This window comes from Limulus polyphemus, unplaced genomic scaffold, assembly GCF_000517525.1.
Source record: "Limulus polyphemus unplaced genomic scaffold, Limulus_polyphemus-2.1.2 Scaffold1918, whole genome shotgun sequence".
Taxonomy (NCBI): Eukaryota; Metazoa; Arthropoda; class Merostomata; order Xiphosura; family Limulidae; genus Limulus; species Limulus polyphemus.
The window spans coordinates 168,085-179,229 of record NW_013667528.1 but is presented as its reverse complement, the minus strand read 5'-3'; the positions used below and the strand labels follow the sequence as shown (position 1 = coordinate 179,229).

The following is an 11,145-nucleotide window of genomic DNA, read 5'->3' as shown; positions in this document are numbered from 1 at the left end:
ATAACAAAAAAGATTTCATAATTATTTCTGGAAAATATTTTTTAATTATTTTGGCTACACTACCCGATCTACACTTTATCATTCATAAATCTTCCATGGGTCACTAATGTTATATATTGTAGTGAATATAAGCTTCTTATCTTTAATTTTGGAAGAACTTCCATAAAGTTATTGGCTATAAGGCTCACATAATGAGTTATAACTTTATATTGAATACTGAGTTGTAAAAACCTCTTCAAAGTGCGATACTGAGTTTGAGATAACATAAACAAAATGCCTTAGACTACATGACAAACATTGTCTTTGCTACTTACCACATAATCTTTGGTTGGGGTTTGCCTTCAACTTTTGCTTCTAATTTAATAGCCTCTCCTTTAACTGCATCAACAGGTTTTAGTTCTTTCACGAACTGTGGTTTAACCTTCTTTACTTTTTCTACAAACATTAAATACCACAGACAGAATTTTTTTTATACTTCATTGCACCAACTTTTATACCAATTTTACACAGAATGCAACTTAAATATTTTCTTTTAATATTCTATCTGACTAATTATATTATCATTACACTTCCATAATATTTATTATTCAGGAGTACTTATCAGTTATACTGGAAGAAGATACAATTGTGCCTGCTGTTCTCATAAACTGTGCTTAAAATTATACAATTATAATTTTAATACAACTAAAATAGCTGTAAAGTTCTACATTTTTTGATGGAATGATGTTGTTTCCATCATCAGGATATTATGCCAAAAAATGAGTTTTAAGGCCTTTTTTATTGCAAAAAACTTATAATTGTGCAATTTCAAACACTGTATATAGTTTTTACACTCATTTTGCACAACAGGTAGTATTTCAAGACAGTACAAGAACTTGCTAAGGGGTGTTGCAATATAAATCACACTTTTTTACCCCAAAGTAATGATGAACTTGGTAGGACCACGAATATCATCACTCGTAAGAAAACATAATTTCAATGTACTCTTGGATGTTTGACTCTTTGAATTTCAATTTTTTGTGAAATCTTTTGAATCGTGGTGCTCACTAGAACTCAGGTTCATGTCGCATATGCTGGCTTCGGAATGGCTCAGAAACTAATCGCAGACATGCTCCGAGAATTCAAGTCTTCCAATTGACACATCGCAATGCCAGATTTGAGAAATCTTGTTAATGCCTCAAAAAGTTTCAGAATTGTTGAATTTGAAGGAGTTGTCTGTGAAAAAGTGGTGGAATGTGGACTGGGAAATCTCCAGATTTAAATCCCTCCCAAAATGTCAGAGCTTTCGTTCAACAATGCACAGAAGAAATCTTGGAAACTTAGCCTGAATGCAAGGGACAGAAATGTGAAACTATGATTCGTGTTCCCACTGATGTGCTTACATAGACAGCCACAAAAACAGACATATTTGTTGCATTGCTGAAATCTTTTGCAAATCGATTAAAACTCGTGCATGAAAACAATGGTGGCCCAATCAAGCAATATTGATACTTGGAATTACTTTTTTTGATTGAATTAAAATCTTATTTTACTTTGTTGTGCTCTAGGGGAAAAAACTGTAATTTATTTTGCAACACCCCTTATAAAATAAGATTTAAAACATGTGATTGAAGGTTTAACATCAAATAGCCATAAATTACAGTCAGGTAAACTGCGATACAGAGAAGAAAAAAAAGAAAATTTAATACAGAGTGGGAAGTCTTCCATAAAATTTGTATAAAAAATTCCAAGATCTGTAGTTTGTTTTTACGACTTCTAAAGTTCCCATTAGGCTCCTTTGTTTATCTCTGAGAATCTTCATACAGTCATTTTCACACAAAACCGTATAATAAATGCTTCCACCACTTTATGTGTACTACAGTGATATAAACAGATTATAATAAAAATCTATTGAATGGTATTTGAACAGTGTGTGTATTTTCAAAGCTTTGTTTCATTAATAATTGTTCAGATCACATACTGTGATATTAAAAAATGGAGGAAATGAAGAGCTATAATTATAAATCCTTAAATAGAGAATGTACACCACATAGGTGTGTGTTTTCTTATAGCAAAGCCACATCGAGCTATCTGTTGTGTCCACCGAAGGGAATCGAACCCCTGATTTTAGCATTGTAAATCCGAAGAATTACCCACACCACGTAGGAAACAAGACATGGTTAATTAAATTCTAAAGGGATGATAGCTTATTAACAAATATAAACCCAAAATGCTATGGGATGGGGAAAAGATACAAAAAAAAAGTCAATAAGAGCATTACAGGTGAGAAACCTCAAAGCTACACCAAAATTTAAGTTTGACTTTTTTTTTTTCTTTGCAAACAAAAACACAGTCACAAAATGACAAACTATTAATTCTCAAACATTTTTGAGTTAAAAACTGTTGAAATAAAGTTAGAATTATTACTCTTGCATAAATTTTGAAACTAGATATACTTGGTGTAAGCTTGACACCTAAAAGTGCCCACTGGTCATGATAGTTACTACAGAACTTCCTGTTCCTACAGAATTTGAGATATTAACATACAGCTCATTATACTAAGGTTGTTTAAAAAATATATATAACATATCATAATTGTAAAAAACATCAGCACTTTTCAAAAGTATACTTTTCATATTTAAGATTGAACTGAGAATTAGCCAGAAGTGTAAATATGAAAGTTAATAGTTTATGGTGATTTTTAAGGAATGTCGCTTATGATCATCTAACTAATACTCTTCCTGATAATAATATAAGTTTGTAGAAGCTTGAATGGGTAATGAAGAAAATGTTGAAACACTGTACATTCGTAACTCATACTAAAAGTTTTCTTCAATACCTATTAAAGCTTTATCCAAACTTTATTATCTAGAAATAGGTTCCTAGTCATCAAACATAATAACACAAAATTTGCTATTATACAGTTATTATAATCATCTTCAACTTTCTATTTGTAAAAAACACACATTCTAACTAACTGAAGTTGGTTCTTTTACCTTTACATGTGACTGGAGCTCCTGTAGTTGCTTCTCCTGCTTCATTGGCTGCTTTGACAACATATTCCCCAGCATCTTCAGGAGAACAGCTATCAATTTCAAGAGTAACAGTTCCATCTGGTTTCTCACTTATTTTGATGTGGTCACTGGGAATGATCTCCTCTCCATTCTTCAACCTAAAAATGATAAGATTATATGACAGGTTTTTAATGGATCCATTAAGTTTAAATAACAATAATTTAAAAAAGTGAAAACACATCTAGCAAACAAACCCACAAGTCAATAATATTGTCATGTTTCAAATTATCATCTTGTTTTATATAGTTTACTACCAGTGGTGTCCACCTACTGCATCATATACAGTAATTTTATGTTGTGCCTGTTATAAAGGTGGAAAGAACTTACCAAAAATTTGGGTGAAGATACTCATTTTCAATGCAAAATACAGAGTGGAATCACAAAAGTAATTAGAGGAATTAATTGCATTATTAATGGTACTTTTTATTTAAATTTTCTTGTGTTATGATGGTCCAGTAAAGAACAAAATCATGAATTCACATACAATTTAATGCATAAATAATTTAAAAAGTCAATGGGGTCTACAGTGGTAACTCTACAGGGTTAAACTTATCTTAACACAACACATTAGCCAAGGAATATTTGGAAAATTAGTTTGTTTGTTTGTAATTAAGCAAAAAGCAACACAATGGGCTATATGTGCTCTGCCCACCACTGGTATCGAAACCCGGTTTCTATCATTGTAAGTCTGCAGGCATACTGCTGTACCACTGGAGGGATTGAAAAATGAGTTATATGTTGTCTGTTCCTCTTCCAAACATCATGCTTTTATGGGAAGTGAGATTTGGTGAATTTTCAGAGATATTAGAAGTTTTAAGTTAAGTATTTGTATAGAAGCCATGGAATTGTAATGTATTGTTCTTTACTACACAAATCTTGTATTACTGTTTGTCATAGGAAAATATTAGAGATGACTAATTTCCTACTTACCTCAAACATAACAAAAAAGATTTCATAATTATTTCTGGAAAATATTTTTTAATTATTTTGGCTACACTATCTGATCTACACTTTATCATTCATAAATCTTCCATGGGTCACTAATGTTATATATTGTAGTGAATATAAGCTTCTCATCTTTAATTTTGGTTATAACTTTATATTAAATACTGAGTTGTAAAAACCTCTTCAAAGTGCGATACTGAGTTTCAGATAACATAAAAAAAATGCCTTAGACTACATGACATACATTGTCTTTGCTACTTACCAGGTAATCTTTGGTTGGGGTTTGCCTTCAACTTTTGCTTCTAATTTAACAGCCTCTCCTTTAACTGCATCGACAGGCTTTAGTTCTTTCACAAACTTTGGTTCAACAATCTTTACTTTTTCTACAAACATTAAGTAACATTCAGAGCCTTAGAAATCACTTTAATTCCTTGCACCATCTTTTATATCTATTTTATACAGAATGCAACTTCAATATTTTATTTTTAATATTCTGTCTGATCAGTTTCAGTAATATTTATCATTCACAAGTACTTATCAGATATACTTGGAGAAGATACAATTATGTCTGCTGTTCTGGTAAAATGTGCTTAAAAATGCACAAATATAATTTCATTACAACTAAAAAGGCTGTAATAAAATTGACTGTGCAATTCTAAAATCTGTATCATTTCTACAGTATTTTGTGCATGATGTGCAATATTTCAAAGTAATAGACTGTGTGTGCTATAAAATAAGATTAAGATTTGAAACATTCAAGGCTTAACACAAATTACAATCAGCTAAACAGTAACACTGAGAAGAAGAAAATTTAATACAGAGTGAGAAATCTTCTGTGGAATTTTTATAGGGGGGTAATCCAATGTTCCTTCCTTAAGGAATCACTTCTATTCTCTTGAGTGAATAACAATAGTGAAATATGGCAGGTTCATACACATGTAAACTGAAACTAGTGCTATGGCAGATCAATAGTTTTCATGCCACAAACATTCTTGCCAGAAGCCTTCTCATGAAAGAGAAGTGGTGATGCTACACTGACAAGAACCTTGTGTTGGAACAGTCTCAAACAATGATCCACTGACAGAGCGACATAATGCTTCAAGTGATCATGAGAAGCTTGATGTTTGCCATAATGTGTAAATTTCAGTTGTTAACAAAAAGAAAGAGGGAGGAAAAACTGCACAATCACATGATGCACTTGGCTGCACAGCCATATATATATATCTAAAACTCATCAAGTTTCATAGTTAGGACAGCTGATGTAAGTAGATATCCTATTATAGTTTGTACTACTATAATCACTAAGGATTTGGAAACATTTGTGAGCTAATAGAAGTTTGTAACCCTTACTTTCCAAGCTATCAGGTAAAATATTTATATAATATTTTGTGTAATCTACTCAATTATAGTTTGTGCAAAACAGAGCCTAGTGATCACTTCAGAACCCAGAACCAGCTAACAAGTTGCCAATAATCACTAGTATACCTAAAAAAATATATGCATGATGTTAGAAAAACACGTAGGATCAAGATGTCTTGATAGAAATGATTAAAAAACCCTATATCCAAAGCACTTTCGAAAGGTGGACCTTTCTTCTTCAGGGGCAATCACAGGTTATAGGATTTTTATTAATTTCTTTTAGAATAATATATGTTCACTGATGAATATATCATGTTCATTAAATATTTATGTTGAACATAACTTCAACACATATGCATGTTCTTATTTTTTTGTGGAGAACTTTTAGGTCTAATTTTAACATGAGAAACACCCATAAGTATGCTGTGAAGTAACTAACAAGTCCTGCATAGTGGTGTTTGTTCATGCCTATGCAGTGAAGATCATGTTGACTGAAGATAAGTCTAATACCTCTGCAGTGAAGACAGAGAATATCAGAGTGGTGTTCAGAGCTACCATAATTACACCATGAACTAATTGTGATTTCCACTAGTAAGAAGTACCAATCAATATTATTTATTTAATGCTTTTATCTTCTCAAACATTTCTAGTTTGGTAAATTGTTCACATTTGTTTTGAGTTAATAGTGTTGGGAATGCATATCACGGATGGCAACATGCTGTGGTGGACAATCAGACATCAGCTTAAAGTACATTAAAATAATATTAAAGTTTTAAATGGCAGAATATAAAAAATATAGGGATATTTTTTGTTTCGCTTAATTGAGAACACTGAAGTTGAAATATATACACATAAATAATCTCTCAAAATACAAAAAAATAGTACTCTTAACATTCAAACTACATGTATGTCATCTTCTTGACAAATTATAATTTTACAAGTATAGGTGCTAGGAGGCAAGGGGGTCAAGGTGGGCAATTGCCCCCCAAATTCTGACCCAAATAGTTTTTTGGGTAAAAATCACCCAAAATATTTGGGCAAAAGCTCCATACATATCTATAACTTTTATATTTGCAAATTGATTATGCCTTTTCAGAAACTATATGACCCACACGTGACATTTTCACTTGCACCTTTTTAACCCTTTAGCACTGTATGGTTCCACATGGAAGTCATTGGAACTAGTTTTTTCAAGAGACTTTAAACTTTATAGTACATGATTTTAAGGTCGATTTTAAATTTTCAGGCAAAACTTGCTTGCTCCCCACTGGTCAAAATCAAGCCCCTATGCCTATGTTTACAAGTTACAATGTATTAAAGTTATGGACAGTATCATATGGTTTTTACATGTAGTTCTCAGTTTTATAAAAATAGTGATGTTAAACATTTAAATTACATGTAAATAAATATGAGAATATTAGGGCCATGGAATTAAACTTTTATATGTTGTAAGTTACACCAAATGGAGCATTATTATGATTTGATCTAAAAACTCACCTTTTACAGTAACTTCACTGTCACTACCCACAATTCCCTTGTCATTCTTGGCCACCAGTGAATACTTCCCAGAATCCTCAGGTGCAACATCACTAATAGTTAGTTTTACTGTTCCATCAGGAAGTGCTTCAACGTTCGTTCGATCGTTTGGTTTCAATATTTCCCCATCTTTTAACCTTTAAACAAGTAATGTATTTTACATATAATTCATCTAATAGAATAGAGCAATATTTACAAAAAAATGATCTTTACATACCTTACACCACTTAGAAATAATATTAAAGATTTTAAATTTTGGTTTCAATTTGGTCTTAAATCATTACTATTTTTAGATCTACCAAATTTGGCCTAATTTTTTCTTTTTTAATCAAAATACTACATTATAATACATTTTAACTTTCAATACAACTTACACATGTTAATTTCAAACTCTAATTATTTCAGCAAATTAGGTTAACTTCAACAGTTTTAAATAATGTATTATTTATAAAATTTATGGAAACATAAAAGCATTACCTATGGATACTGAAGGTTTCTCAATATTGTATGAGTCAATAAACATGATTTGATTGTGAAGATATATATATATATGTTTTATACTTTTTATAAATTACTTTGTTACTATTTGTTTCTTGTACAAGTACAATTATTAACTTTAAAACATTTCAAACAGAGGAATCACTAGGCACTGGCACACGGGGTCTGAGCCCCAAATCTTTTAAGCACCTAGCGACATATCTGATTCCAAACATAATCTATCATTAATCACAAAAATACAAAACGCTATGACCGAGCATTACTGAAGAAATTTAAGTTCCACCTTTCAAAATCATTCTGGTTCTGGAGTTTTATATTTTTGTATTAAATTGATTTTTAAACCTATGTGTTTTCTTACTACCAACAATAATGATTTATTAAACAACTTAACTTCTATTAAAAGAAGATACACATAAAGTTTATACAAAATACATTAAATGGTTGAATAAGAATTGTCTATTTAATGTAAACAATGCACTTCTTACCAAGTGATTTCTGGGGGTGGCTGACCATCTACACTTGCCTTTAACATTAACTGGTCACCTTTTTGCAAAGGCAGTTCACTTGGAAGTCCCTGTTGAAGAACTGGAGCTACAGCTGTATATCACATAATAAAAAATTTGCATAAAGAATGTATCAAAAAAGAACATTATAACAAGTTTTCAAATCCCTTCTAAGAATACAAACCCATATTACAAGAACACTCAATCTACTCTCAAAGTTATTATCTGAGTCATCAATATCTCTCAGATTTACAAAAATTTTGATTTGAAGCCACGTGAATGTTTCATTTTAGCATCTTATAGACAAGTTATATTTTATGTAAATTTACTAAAATTACTGATTCTAATGACGCTTCCATTTTACTTTTAATAATAAATTCTAATTCAGGGACGAGAACTACAAATAAAACTTCTGGCTAGTCCAAAGAGATCTCTCTGACAGGGCACTAAATATTCACATTATCTGCCATAATAGAATAATTAGTAAACATTGTACCTTTGCCACTCTAACTCATGTTTCAATGATCAAATTTATACAGAGAATAGTTAATGGTCAAACTGGTCATTTCATGAAATATTTAGATGACTGATATATACAAGTGTTTGCAATTGCAATTATTAGAACTAATTATGTACAAATGGTTATTTTATGAAATATTGAGGCAATAGTTGTACAAATAAGTTTCCACTTGATCAAATTACTCACCAATCTTTTAAAAGAAAAATATGGAATGTTATGTATGCTCAAGCATGAGCCTGTGTCTATCTATGAGACTTTTTTTCAATTTTAAAGCAAAAATTTATGTATGTTGGAATTAACATACATTGTGACAGCTATTTTCCATAAATTTCATCTAATAAAGGAACATAATAAGGAAATGGTGAAAAATAGATTACATATCTGTCAAAATTAAGCTACATCTAATCGATTTCACACATAAAAATAATGTCTGATGAAATAAAAATGTCTATTTTATGTAGTTCTAAAAAAGTGGCCAACAATTAAGGCCAATGATGAAGGATGTAAAGCCTACCTTTAAGCTAGTACCTTTTTATCATTGCACTTTAAAGAGTTCATACATTTCCAAGATGATCAAATACCTTTGAGTTCAAAAGAAGTTTTGTGATTGGTTGATGTCTGTCAGTTAGCCAATTAAAAGAAGTCTTACATATCGATATTGGTTTAACATAAAAATTAAAGTAGCTAAGTCAACCTCCGATCGAACCTAATAGTATTAGTATTTTGTTTTCAACTCCCATACCAAAACATTTTCTCACCAGCTTTGAGCAAATTGGGCAGATGACCAATTTTGCAACACAAATGGTTGCCAATTCTCATACCTATGAAGACACATAACAAAGAACTATGACCCTAAACTAAGTATAGTGTCAAACTAAAATGTCATTTTTTATAGTGAGCATCACCCATTTTCCTATTTTAAAATACAGCACACATGCTTTGCTTATCATCCTATGATTTGCCTAGGGTGAAATACGGTGCATTAAGTGAGGTGGTACCAAAACTGACACCATATGACTAGGATTAGATAAAAGTTTCACAAGTGAGGTTAAACATGCCCATATGCTGTTTTACTGAGAAAAAAAAAAGAGTAGAAAAAGGTTTAAATACTGATCATAGATGGCAGAACAAGAACTAAAGTGCAAGGAATAATTTTTCTTTAAATGTTTAAATAAAATGCTTCAACCTTAGAGGGCACTTATTTACAGCCTAAATCACATCTTGGATTTGTTTTGTTACATAGCTATGACTAGTTGCATGCACTTAACCAAATCCATAAACCAAGTTCCAACTGCATGTAAACTGAAGAAGTAACAGTGAACATGGTCACTAAAAACTTGTGTTTAACATATGAAATAATTTATTTATGAAGGAATATTTTTATACACTTTTAGTTAGGTCAATCTTAAGTATACTGTATACAAAATCATAATATTCTTTACTTTATAAACTTTTAAAAGTTACTTGTTTAATGAGATGGTATCACCTTCATGGACACCAGGTTGGGAACCACTGCACTATATAAGTGTGTGTAATTTTTTGTCAAGAGATACAATACATACAAAAAATGCTTATAAAAATTTAGTAGTTCAATAGTCATGTAGTGCATTTTTATTTGAACAGTAAAAAGGAAGAAGGCTAGCCTCACACCTTTCATCTGTAAAGATGCCATGCTCTTTGCTTCACCAGCTACATTTATAGCCTGACAACAGTAACAGGTAATATCCTCTTCAGTAACATTCTGTATTTCTAGTCTGTAGACATCATCTTTCTGAGAGATTTGAACATGACTGTCGGATGAAAGGGCAATCTTACCCCTGTACCTGTTAGAAAATACAAGTTAATTCTCATAATAAAAAAATGCACAAAAATAGAAGTCTTAGTATCTTAACCCTTGACAACCTGGTATCATTAATCTAAAAAAAAATTACTGATCTCTCACATCAAATCACCTGCGAAGTAAACCTACAGCAGAAATTTTATTTATAATTTTGTTTTGATATATATATATAATATTATTAATATTAGTTATTAGTTCTATTTATTCAGATGGACAGTTTAAAAACAGTGAAATATTCAAGTTGATAGTGTCAAAAACTGTAATATTCAACTCACTGGATTTTTTTGTTTCTCAGCTTTCAAGCTTGTAAAGCTAACAAAACCATATCATCAGAAAGATGGGATTATTTCCTTTCTCAAAATCTATTTGCTGTAAAACTCACTTGCCCCCCACCTGGTCAAAATCAAGTCTATGTTTACAAGTTACAATGTATTAAAGTTATGGACAGTATCATATGGTTTTTACATGTAATAGTCAGTTTTATAAAAATAGTGATGTTAAACATTTAAATTACATGTAAATAAATATGAGAATATTGGAGCCATGGAGTTAAACTTTCATATATTTATATGACTTCAAATAATCCAACTATATTATGGTTTTTGGATGCTACATAAAAGTAATGAATTAATTTTATTGGTTCCCATGCATTTTTTTTTATTTTGTTTAAGTAGTGCTTTGGCAGTTCCTTTTTACTTTCCCAAAACTCCCAGTTATAATTTAACACTACTGAACACCAGTATGAGATTAAAGATTAGTTGATGTCTTTATGAAACAGTTGTAAATAATTGCTCAAAGAAGTCAGAGTTAACTTTTAGAAATAAATATAAATATATATTCGTATTACTTTTTATAACATATATATATATATATATATATATATATATACTA

At 30.7% G+C, this 11,145-nt stretch overlaps 1 protein-coding gene across 1 annotated transcript in view; it reads right to left on the bottom strand.

Annotated features, from left to right (window-relative positions):
* The window catches only part of LOC106465351 (obscurin-like), a 128,553-nt gene that overhangs the window by 54,443 nt on the left and 62,965 nt on the right, over window positions 1-11,145 (bottom strand). Inside the window, exons 34-39 of the mRNA XM_022393222.1 lie at window positions 10,065-10,237; window positions 7,877-7,988; window positions 6,855-7,030; window positions 4,261-4,381; window positions 2,976-3,151; window positions 315-435 (exon numbers count right to left, since the gene is read on the bottom strand). Of these exons, the coding sequence (XP_022248930.1) occupies window positions 315-435; window positions 2,976-3,151; window positions 4,261-4,381; window positions 6,855-7,030; window positions 7,877-7,988; window positions 10,065-10,237 (879 nt within the window). The remainder of the gene's footprint in view (window positions 1-314; window positions 436-2,975; window positions 3,152-4,260; window positions 4,382-6,854; window positions 7,031-7,876; window positions 7,989-10,064; window positions 10,238-11,145) is intronic.